The following is a 10,774-nucleotide window of genomic DNA, read 5'->3' as shown; positions in this document are numbered from 1 at the left end:
AACCTTCAGCCCTGTGAGCCTGCAGCCCCCCGAACCTTCAGCCCTGTGACCCTTCAGCCCTGTGAGCCTGCAGCCCCTCGACCCTTCAGCCCCCTGAACCTTCAGTCCTGTGAGCCTTCAGCCCTGTGACCCTTCAGCCCCTCAAGCCTTCAGCCCCCTGACCCAGGGCCGTACTGCTAGTTCTGAGAGCACAAACAGAGGCAACATTCTCTGGAGCCTCACCCTCCAAACTCAGTGGGTCCCAGCAGCTAATCTTAGTCAGTGTGTGTAGACACTGTCATCAGGAACACTCATCCATCCAGCTGTTGTTCCAGTATATCTGATAAAGCATCTTCAACAGTTCAAACAAAGTGAACACCTGAAGCCTTTCCTATTTGAACAGCGTCATCACAGCTTCCTGTGTAGAAACCAGGTCATCATCATCCCTCTTAGACCTGAACTAAGTCTGGAGTAAGTCTGGAGCACCAGCTTCAGCAGATGAATGTCAACCAAACTGCAGTTCCAACTGAGAACAAATGCCTCCAAACAGCATTATATCATGTTTAAAGCAATCACTTTAACAAGAAAAAGAAATGAGAATGAATAAAGCTGGTGCCTCAAGTGCTTTTAGAAAAATAAACTCTTGAATCTTTCTGCTGATTAACACATTCATGAACACAACATCCTCAAACACATTTGGGATTAAAGGGTAACCAAACGGAGCAGTTGGAAGGCTGATTCCATTCTCAGCCCAGATTCAAAAAATGCCCCAAGAAAGGGGGCGGGGCTAGTGAAGCCAGACTGTTTGGCAGAGGTGTGGCTTGGATCTATGACTGACAGTTAGACTAGCTTTATGTATGTATGCCAGGTCTTCAATATGGACAGTGGTTTGTCATTCTCATGTTCAACTAGAATATATCACATATTCAAGCTCAGTTGATTACATTCTTGCACAAAGGAAAAATCTGTTCATGTGACAGCAGTGTGTTACCTGTAACACTAGAAGGCGCAGTTCTTGTACTATTTACAGCTTAGTTTTTAGAGATATCAAAAATGTAAATATACCACGACATCAATGATTTCCTAAGCTTTAATATTTTGTGAAATTCAGGTAATAAATGAGGGAGCTAGCTGCATTTTTGTGGTTGATTTCTGCATGTCTTACATTGAAACAGCTGCGTTCTGTTGACACAACTCGATGCATAGCAATGGCGCCTGTGTACGTCTGTCTGTAGCAGATAGACAAGGGTCAATCCAGTAATATATATCAATACTCAGAAGCTCCTTTTGCAATGCCCGACAGCGGAACTGCTGGAGCACCTGAAGGTTTGCAGGTCTAAAGAGGACCAGAGTCTGAGAGTGGTAAAATGCTGCTAGCATCACAGCTAATAAAGGCTAACATATTAAAGAAACAATGTTGATGTTCATTAAATCCATCACCAGGACGGAGTTTGCCGGATTCAATGCCAACTGCACTCAGCCTCTGTTCCCTAACCTCCACTGGAAAGTTGTGTAATCCAGGAGATTTTTGACAACTGAAGGCAATAAACCTACGAGCCATGCTAAAGCTAACGACCGACCATCACAGAACCAAAGATGGGCGGGGCTTTTATAATAGAGCTCAGAGCATTGTGACGTCAAACTTCTGGGACTTACATCAGTTGACCAATCACAAAATTCAACTGTAATTCCTCAATTCAACCTGTAAGGGGCAGCACACAGATGGTTTTTGACTATATTTTCAAGAACTAAACAAGTTTATTTTAATTTTTCAAAATTTGACAATGACCAACAGACAGCTCTTTTAAAGCCCCATTTATAGAGAAAAACAGACAAAAAAAGTTGATATAGGGTTTGGTTACCCTGTAATGACAACTCCACAGTGGCCGTGCTCATGAATTTCTCCTTGTGATATGAATAAAGCTCAATTCAATCCCAGGAGCAGCATACACTGTTCCTGCTGACTGGAAGATGTTCCCTCTGCTCCATTTTGAAAAGAAACACACGAGAAACTCCTCAACACATGTTCACTCTCACACCATCTTGAAATTCCTTGTCAACTCCTGAAGAAGCAAATACATTCAAGAATAAATAAGCTTAATGTAATTCATTAGAAAATCTTTACAAAATTAAACATCTGATTTTTATTTCTTATCTAATCCAAGAAAAAAAAGGATGTCATATAAATAACCCAGTGGAAGATGAATCCAAAGGTGCTTCTGCAGAGAGCCGGCAGGCGGGAGCGAGGAGGCTTTGTGGTGATGGTGCAGCTGAAGAGCAGGGCCTCCAGTTAAGGTTTGTGGCTGATAGCTGTTACCATGGTTACAGGAGGAGGCCCTAGAAAGCTGCTTTCAACAAATCTGAAAAAAAGCAGTAGACTTTAGATTTCATCAAATATGTGAATGAATTCTTTTTTTGAAGTCATTTCTTGAATTGTTCAGACAGTTTCTCTGTTGGTTTTAATGGAAAAAGTGATCTTTTTGGTAATGGAAGTTACTAGTTGTGTTTTTGAAAGGAAAATTTGTTTTTGAACCAAAATGTTGTGAATAAATCAATACTTGTTTAACTTTTGACCTCTGTCTTTGAAACCAGGGTTCCGTTACAAAATAATGACATGAACTTTTGTTATTTTCTGCACCATTAAAAAAAAAAAAACAATCTTCATCAATAAGACACTGAGACCTCCTGGAGTCTGTCTCACATCTTACCCTACAGAGGGTCGGTGTCACCTGCCATTCCACTGGTTCCCTAGAGGGGCTTTCAACGTCTTGTTCTGTCAAAATAAGATAAAAACTGAACAGCAGCTTCAGCGCTTTGCTTACAGCAACCAGACGTTTGGTATGAGTGAGACGTGTTCACGCCTGCCTGCTTACCTTGTGCTTTTTGCACTTCATGGAGAAATTTTCTTCAATGAGCATGCAGTCTGTCAGAACAAGAAGAGAACAGTTACCCTTCCTGTGGGTCTGAATGGTGGAAGTCTTGGCAGGTTGACAGTCTCGGCAGGGTTCAGGTTCACCGCTCAGGACGGAGGTTCACTTAGGACAGGAGTCAGCAACATTTATGGCATGAAGGGAGCGTCAGTTTGAAATTCTCTCCTTAATTAATGTGCCATCATCAACTATAAGGTGAAACCTTGTTGTTGGTGACCTTTCAGCATTAGGAGTCACCACAGTGAAATAGCTTTCACTGATTTGCACAAATGGTTTGGCAGAGAGATTTTACAGCTGATTCCCTTCCTGACACAATCCTGTATTTTTAGGGCACAGAGGGAGCCAGTTAGACAGCTTGAAGAGTCTTTTCTAAGAAGCCACACTCGGAAGTGAACCCAGGTCCTACACTCAGCCAACTCTAACACAAAGAAATACAAAACTGATAGAGTTGTACATACATTTATCTTATATTTGCTTTGTATGATTTTAACCTTTTTTCTCTTTCTGCTCATTCGAGGTCTTGCTCAGCTGGTATCTGGAAGGATGCAGTCATCCCAGGCTGAAGGCTGTCTGGAGGCTGACATGTTACAGATAATCAAAGATGCTGACGCAGACCTATTGCATTGAACTATGACATTATTGATAGTAGGACCAGTTTGAGGCTGTTTTTCCTTCCACACCTTGAGAGCAGCAAATGTAAATATAACTAAGACCGCCCCTGAAAGGTTATAAATATGGAAACCCTGACCCAAGATCTTCAGAGCGGGTGGAGATGGTTTGAACATTCTCTGTCTGTTCTCCTTGTGCAAGTAAAATCTGATTTAAGAACTGACCCCTCTCTTGTCTTCCTTTCAGAGAAATGTTTCAGGTTGTTTGAACCTAACAAAAACCATTTCCAATATATCAAAAAAAAAAAAAAGAGTTTATTCACAAACAGCCAGTCAAATTGCTTTTATAAACACACTTTTACATTAACTCCACAAAGAGCTTTCATAACAATATGCACAAGGAAAACAGGCCTAAATTGAAATAGTCTTACATCTATGTTTGTTTGAAACTATGTCCTACCAACAGCAATAGGGCTGGATACATCAGAACAAAATACCCTCAATACTTCCAAAACTTCACAACCATTAACTTAAAAAATAAGTATAATTTGCCTTTTTCATCTTTTGTTACATTATGTGACAGGCTCTGAGTAGCTTCATGGAAGTTCATTCTGTGATGGTGAGTTTACAATGTTTTTACTTTTTACCTTAGTTTGTTAATTCATTAATAGCAATATAAATGTTCAGCTTTATTATTCTCTATTTTTTTTTCCATCCCCATCACATGAAGAGGTGATCAGCTGTAGATATAGTTTTAAAACTTGTTGACATTTTGTCATTTGGCAGAACAGAAGAAAAAGTCTGGGTGAAATCTGACCTAACTTGGTTATAGTTCAACAAACTGAACTTGTAATGTCATAAACGTCGGCTGCTGCAACGCCAAAAACATGACAAAAGAACCAGCTGTGCTGTCATAAACGTCTGCAGCAGCTCGCGAATCAGCTTCATGCTTTTCCTTTTCCTGCGCTCATATCGCCCAACCTGTCATCTCACTGGTGTAATACCAACATATGTATCCCCTGCCTGAATTTGTATCCCCTCTCCTGTCATGAAACAGAGGGTCATTATTACAACCGTTTAATTTAATCACAGCAAATTTAGTCTCTGTGTTCTCATGGAGCACATTAATTTAACTCCATGGTCATGAAGGCTGACGTGGAAAGTAATGTGTGGTGTGAAACTATAAAGTTTTATTGAAAAAAGCATCAGAATTTATACGGGTGGGTGGGGTCACGTAACAGTGCTGCGTGAATGGACCCTTTCCTTATGATCACATAGGAGAAAAACCTCTTTTTTTTCAAATCTAAATGATATCAACAGACGAGTTACCGACCCATGATTTAGGACATCAAACAGAAGCAAGATAAAACACTGGCACTAATCAATCTCAACCCAAAAACTGGCTTCAGAAATACCCACTGCAGAAAAGACAGGTGTGATTCCTCACCTGCCTCCAGAGCACATCTGTAGTGGTACTTGTTGGGACAGCCTTTGAAGATGCAGCCCAGTGTTGCACCAGAATGCTGACACCCTGAACACATCTAAAAAAAAAGGGACATGTTTAAAACATAGAAAATTATGCTGATGTTGAGAAAGCACCATTCTGTCGTTGACATCTTCCAGAGCAGATGGACTTTTCATGAATAGAACACTGCTGGTGGTACCGCTAACTCGTCTTCAATAAGTTCTGCTCTGCTCAGAGCATTAAAAAGCCCCATAAAGACATGTTTGCATCAAATCTGTTGTTCAGAATTTGGTACTTGTACAAGCTTGGGAAGGGAGCACTATCCTGACATTTGAGAAGGTGAGAGCCACAGCTGACCAGGGAGAGGTTTGAGCCGCCAGAGCGGACACGTGCGAAGGTGAGTCCCAGCAGCACAAGAAGACAAAAAAGACAGAAAATTCAAACCAGACCAAATCTACTCCAAAGCTGGTCCGAACCGCAGAACTTCCCACATGTTAAATCAAAGTTCTGATTGGGCCAGAGTAATTTGCACAATATCAAGGAAGAACCACTATAATTAATGAGGACTTGATTAACAGCTAAATAAAATATGTGGTCAACTGGGTGTGTTATAACTTAATAACCAAATTTCCAAGTTTACTGATTTAAAATTTGTCAAAATGTGTAAACATATTGAGGACCTTAGTGACATAAAACCATTCACAAAAACCTTCAGTTTGATTAAATGCTGCACAAACTGGAACCTTGTTAGTCCATCTCTATCATAACAGACCATTCCTGCCCCTCTATGAAGTCCTGGGAAACATCTTAACCCCAGGCTCACACGGCTAGCGTTACAGCTCAGGTACGATGCGGGAGCGGTCTAGCTACAGCCGATGGCTCATATTAGCTACTGGTTGGCTGCAGCTACAGACTCTGCTGCCGACCTCGCAAAACTCCAAACTCACAGACGTTCACACTAATCTCCCTTTATTTGCTGTAGTTCAGCTGCATCGTCCGGCAAAATTTGAACCAAACGGATTTGGAGAGACGCAGAGGCCTGATTGCAGACGCAGGACGTGAACGCCTGCAGTGGGATTTCCTCTCGCACTTTTAAAGTTACGTAAAGACTGCAGCGCACGCATCGGAGCTGTAACACTAGCGGTGTGAGACCTGGGTCAGTCTGTTAGCACCGGGAAGCGGAGAATCAGAAAAGCGTCCATGTTTGCTGCATCTAATCTGCAGTTAGAGGTTTCAAAAACAGGATTTACCATCTCATGGGCAATTTTGACAGCCTCCTCCAGCCCGTAGACTCTGCCCTTGACCAGGAACACGCCTGCAGACCAGATGCTGCAGTCCTCGTGGAGCCAGTATTCACAAGGCTCCAGGGGCAAGATGGGGGGGCTGCACCAGTCCTGCGAATCTGAAGAGCCAGCCACTAATCTAACTCGCTTAGCTGCAGGGCTTTTGGTACCATTGCCGGCCCGTCGGCGGTGCTCCATGTTCTGCTTCAGCTGGTTCCTGACAGACCAGGGAGTGTGTGGAGCCACAGACTTCCTTCTGCTGGCCCTCATGCCAAAAGAGGAAGAGTCCGAGTCACTGAAATCCTCCTCTTCCTCCTTGAGACCTGAGGTGCTGGTGGCTGTTTTGGAGCTAGGTCTGAGCCCTTCAGGGTAATACGGTCCGTGCAGGTCACCCAGGTCCATGGCGTTAGCTGGGTGTCCACACAAGCAGCAGATGAAGGCCCGCTGGTGCTGGCTGTGGATGGACGGCCGACCCAGGTGAAGGCAGGAGGTGCTGGGCATGACTGCAGAAACAAAGCCGCAGGTGTTGGTGTGCAGCTGCAGCTTCTGCTGCACCTTCACCTCCTCTGGGTAGTTAATGACCGAGCATAGTGACGGCAACGACTGTTTTTGCTCCACTCGAATAAAGGGAGAAAACAAGTCCAACTTTGAGTCCCTTTTCTCCTCCTTGTAGCCGACATACTTCAGCTTGATCTCAGGCTCCTTGGGGGAAAACATGGAGTAAGTATGGCTTGGTTTGGTTTTCCTTCGCCTTCGTTTTGGTGTGTGGGACACTTTTTTCTTGCTAGCGGGGGGGACTTCCCTGCTTTTGGTGTTGTCCTGGTTCTTTGGCGATTCTGGCTGTGGCAAAGAAAGACTCGGCACGGTGACTTCTGCTGAAACCCCAGACTGGGAAAGCAGTTGGGGAGCTCTTTTGGAGTTCCTGTTGGCAGCAGTCTGAAGGCCAGACTGTGGGGGGGTTTTCCTCCTGCACTGGACGGTACTGGTCCGCAGTGGAAGAACAGGTTTCTTCTGTGCCATTCCAACCAGCGGAAGTTTCCAGGCTACACTGCAGATGGATGCTTTTGTCTTGTTGAGTTCAGAAGCAGAGGTAGAGACATCTCCAGATCTACTCCTTTTCATCTGTGATGCCTGTCGTTTTCGAGAGGATTTGCTCTCTGTTTTGTAAATGGGTGGAACACGTTTTGCTTTTGGACTGCTTATGGTGGAATTGAATATAGTTGAATGGGAGGCACCGTTTGTTTGATTGCTGAGTGCGCATCCTGATATATTAGATGGACTTGATTTTATGTCCATGACTATTTTCTCCAGCTGCACCCCTCTTCCAGCACGTACTGGAAGCTTCCTTTGTTTTAGCCTTTTTTCAAGCACATTGTCTTTCCCATTAACATGTGGAACGACATGATTCTGGTGGTTTTCAGAAACATCCAACCTACACTCACTGACAGTAAAATCAGGCTGTTCATTCTCACTTGAGTCCAGCCCTGTGGTGTCATCACTGATGCCAGTGCTCAATGCATCATATGCCCCCCCGTTAGCAGTTTCGAGATGGGAATTGTCAGCACTGGGAGAACTGGAGGTCTGAGGAAGGACAAATACATCCTCCACACCATCCAGTGAGGTAGAGGAAGGGGAAACAGGGTCCTCCAAAGGACTCCTATAGTCTCTGCACAAGTTCTGAACATCTGTGTTCTCTGAAGTCACCATGCAGCTCTGCTTCTCAGAAAAGACGGGCACCTCAGAGGCCCCATTCTCACCCTTCTCTGTTGTGACAGAGGTCAGAGTCACTGGAGAGGATTGTCCTTCAGAGAGCAACCGGCTGTCAGGATCATCATTTTCCAGACTCTTGCAGTCTTTCAGAAAGCGGCATTGGTTCTCCACATCTGATACAGACTCTTTTCTAAAGCCATCACCATTTAACTCCAGATACTGCTGTGTCACACATCCTCCTGCCCTGCACGCTTGTCCTGCTTGACCCTGAGGCAACAAGCGCTCTTTCTGTGTTGGAAGGTATTTGGTCTCTTGAACCTGCTCCTTTGAATAATCAGTAATGCTGAGGTGACTTTCAGAGCCACAGTGGGAGTGGAGAGAGAGCTTGCTGATAGGTGGTATGTTGAACAAAGGTGAAGGCTGAGACACACAGTTACTGGAGAACACGTGAGACCTGCTTATGTAGGAGAGGGTGACTGTAGTATGGGACAAAGTATTATTCAGTTGATTCTGATCTCTTGGTTGAATAGCAATATCTGACGAGCTGCTGTCTGAGAACTGCAATCCAGGATCACTGGTGTTTGGGCACCAACTAGAGCTCCTGACCGACTGCAGAGCATCCTGAGCGGTGGAGCATTCCTCTGGCTTCCCGGGCAGGTCGATCACAGGAGGGATATCAGAGGGGGACACATCCTGAGGTTGTATTTCCCCCAAGATCCCAGATGGCTGATCCATCACAACTGGAAAAAATGAATTAGACTCATTTAAATGATATCTGAGCTCTAAAAGCAAAGTACGTTGTGTTTATTGGAATTATATCATAGGCAGTAGAAAAGTCTTTTCCTCTACCGTGGTTCTGTTGCCCAAACAGCTCGGCCGGGCCAATCACCTGTGAGTTCACTGGGTCGAGGTCAGGACTTCTGGCTCCTCTCTGGAGGGGTCTCTGAGAGCGCCACGTTGGGGGACGGGGGTGTTGACATCTTGGAGGATAAAGTTCAAGAGTCAAAAGCTGAAGAAGCTGGCAGGATAAACTATATATTCTTCAAACTCAACCCTTCAACAAACATGTAACATTTCAAAGAGAAGTTAATTCATTCATGTTACCACCGCAAGATAACATCAGATAACAATCAAATGAAATGATCTGGTGGGCCGGGCCGGGCCGGGCCGGACCCGGGACCCAGGCCTTGACTCTGACACGTGATTATGTTGATGAAACAACTACACTCCCAGCAGTCATAGCGCCTACTGAGCCAACTGACGTGGACCTGACAATGTTGATGAACTGATAAAACGATTAAAATGTATTTAATCCCCAAAGTAACCTGACTTTAAGTAGGGCTTAAATAACCGATTCAGGATGCTAAATAGATTTACAAGTTTAATCAACGCTGACAAGTTAGCTTTAAACTTCCAACAATTAGCATGCTAATAGTGAAGCTAACACCAAACCGAATAACATTTGTCAACAATTTCAGGAAACGACGTTAAAGGTCGCATTGAATGCACTAAATAAAGGAGTCTGACGTCTTTCTGTGCGGAGTAACAGCAGCATGCGGGTTCGGCAAAGTGTATCAGTTAAGAAATTTTATTTATTCTGTTAGAAATTTAACTTTTACAGTTAAATCATCCTGTAAGCGCCGTTTCTAACACAATAACTTTACTCCATGAACAAGGAAGAACATCCCCGAAAAACCAGAACATTCGTCTACTTTTGTTGTGTTTCATTATTTCCTGAATAGTACGGTGTCATAACAACTTCTGTTGAGAAAAATGAACTCTGTGCAGTTCTACAAGTGGCTAAAATAAAGCACAACTTCCGATGCAGTGAGAAGTGGACTACTTTTTAAAGGAGTTCCAGAACGGAACGCATCGGCAGGGCCCGGCTGGACCACGAAACAAAGCCCGTCAAGAGGGACGCTCTGTCCCGCTGAGCAACACTCACCGGGACGGGGAAGACAGGAAATAAAGGCTTCAGAACTTCCGGTTCCGATCCAGTCTAGCCGGCATCTCGGTCAACACCTTCACTCTAACGACTTCTACTAAAACATAGGAAGCATGAATTCTCCCTCACTTTCCTGGAACACTAGAGCAGCTGTCAAGTTCGCTCATCATGTTGACTTCCGGGAATTCCTTTCATAATAAAAGCATCCTGAATGATGTTTACTCAAATCGTTGACTGTTCTTATATACAGTCAATGACTCAAATACACAAGTAACGACCAGTGACTGTAAAAATAGAGTATATAAACAGTCTATGGTAACGACCAAACGGAACATGAAAAGAGGACTTTGAAAGTGATGCAACAATTAAATGGAGCTAATTTTGAAAAACTGAGTTACTAAATATGGGTTCCTATAGCATACATATCCACTGATTTTAATTAAAAGTTCATTTTAATTTTCTTCTGAAGTAGCCTAACTATATTTTAAACAAAAGCTTATTAAGAATGACTTGACAAGAAAAGTAAGCAACAGTAACACAGTTGACACTCAGCTGTGCAGCAGAGATGCATTGTGGGATATTTGGTATGGGTCGGATGCTTACCTAATATTCATATGAAGCATTAAAGTGTGTTTGATAAAACCATGTCTTTGTTGTGACTGCAGTACGTGGTAGAAAATCTTTAACAGTGATAAAGCTGCTTTATTTACCTTTTGAAAGGGCAACAATTGCGGGAAACATGAGCAGCAGAGTTGAGTATGGAAGTTTGGAAAAACACCCAACAGCTGCTTCTGCCAGTGACTGCAGTATATAATAATAAAAAGACACAAACAATTTTGTTCCTAGCTTTCACA

General features: G+C 43.5%; 1 protein-coding gene across 3 annotated transcripts; it reads right to left on the bottom strand.

The window, feature by feature from the left end:
- Window positions 1–2,059: 2,059 nt before the first annotated feature.
- si:dkey-94l16.4 (retinoic acid-induced protein 1) lies at window positions 2,060–10,177 on the bottom strand. Of its 3 annotated transcripts, none has more exons than XR_004947345.1 (7): window positions 9,921–10,177; window positions 8,825–8,955; window positions 6,233–8,715; window positions 4,965–5,058; window positions 2,853–2,902; window positions 2,645–2,752; window positions 2,060–2,339 (listed from the first exon to the last, which is right to left on the bottom strand). XR_004947345.1 is itself a non-coding variant. In XM_024261521.2 (7 exons), exons 3-6 carry the CDS (start codon window positions 8,708–8,710, stop codon window positions 2,705–2,707), a joined length of 2,670 nt encoding a protein of 889 aa, XP_024117289.1. In that variant the 5' UTR covers window positions 8,711–8,715; window positions 8,825–8,955; window positions 9,921–10,172; the 3' UTR covers window positions 2,060–2,339; window positions 2,688–2,704. The 3 variants fall into 3 exon arrangements, 2 of the variants coding, with proteins under 2 accessions (XP_024117289.1, XP_024117290.1); XM_024261521.2 differs by having other exon boundaries at window positions 2,688–2,752; window positions 9,921–10,172; XM_024261522.2 differs by having other exon boundaries at window positions 2,688–2,752; window positions 8,865–8,955; window positions 9,921–10,172.
- Window positions 10,178–10,774: the final 597 nt, after the last annotated feature.

The sequence above is a fragment of the Oryzias melastigma genome, unplaced genomic scaffold (assembly GCF_002922805.2).
Source record: "Oryzias melastigma strain HK-1 unplaced genomic scaffold, ASM292280v2 sc00221, whole genome shotgun sequence".
Lineage (NCBI taxonomy): Eukaryota > Metazoa > Chordata > Actinopteri > Beloniformes > Adrianichthyidae > Oryzias > Oryzias melastigma.
This window is presented reverse-complemented; position numbering and strand designations above follow the sequence as displayed.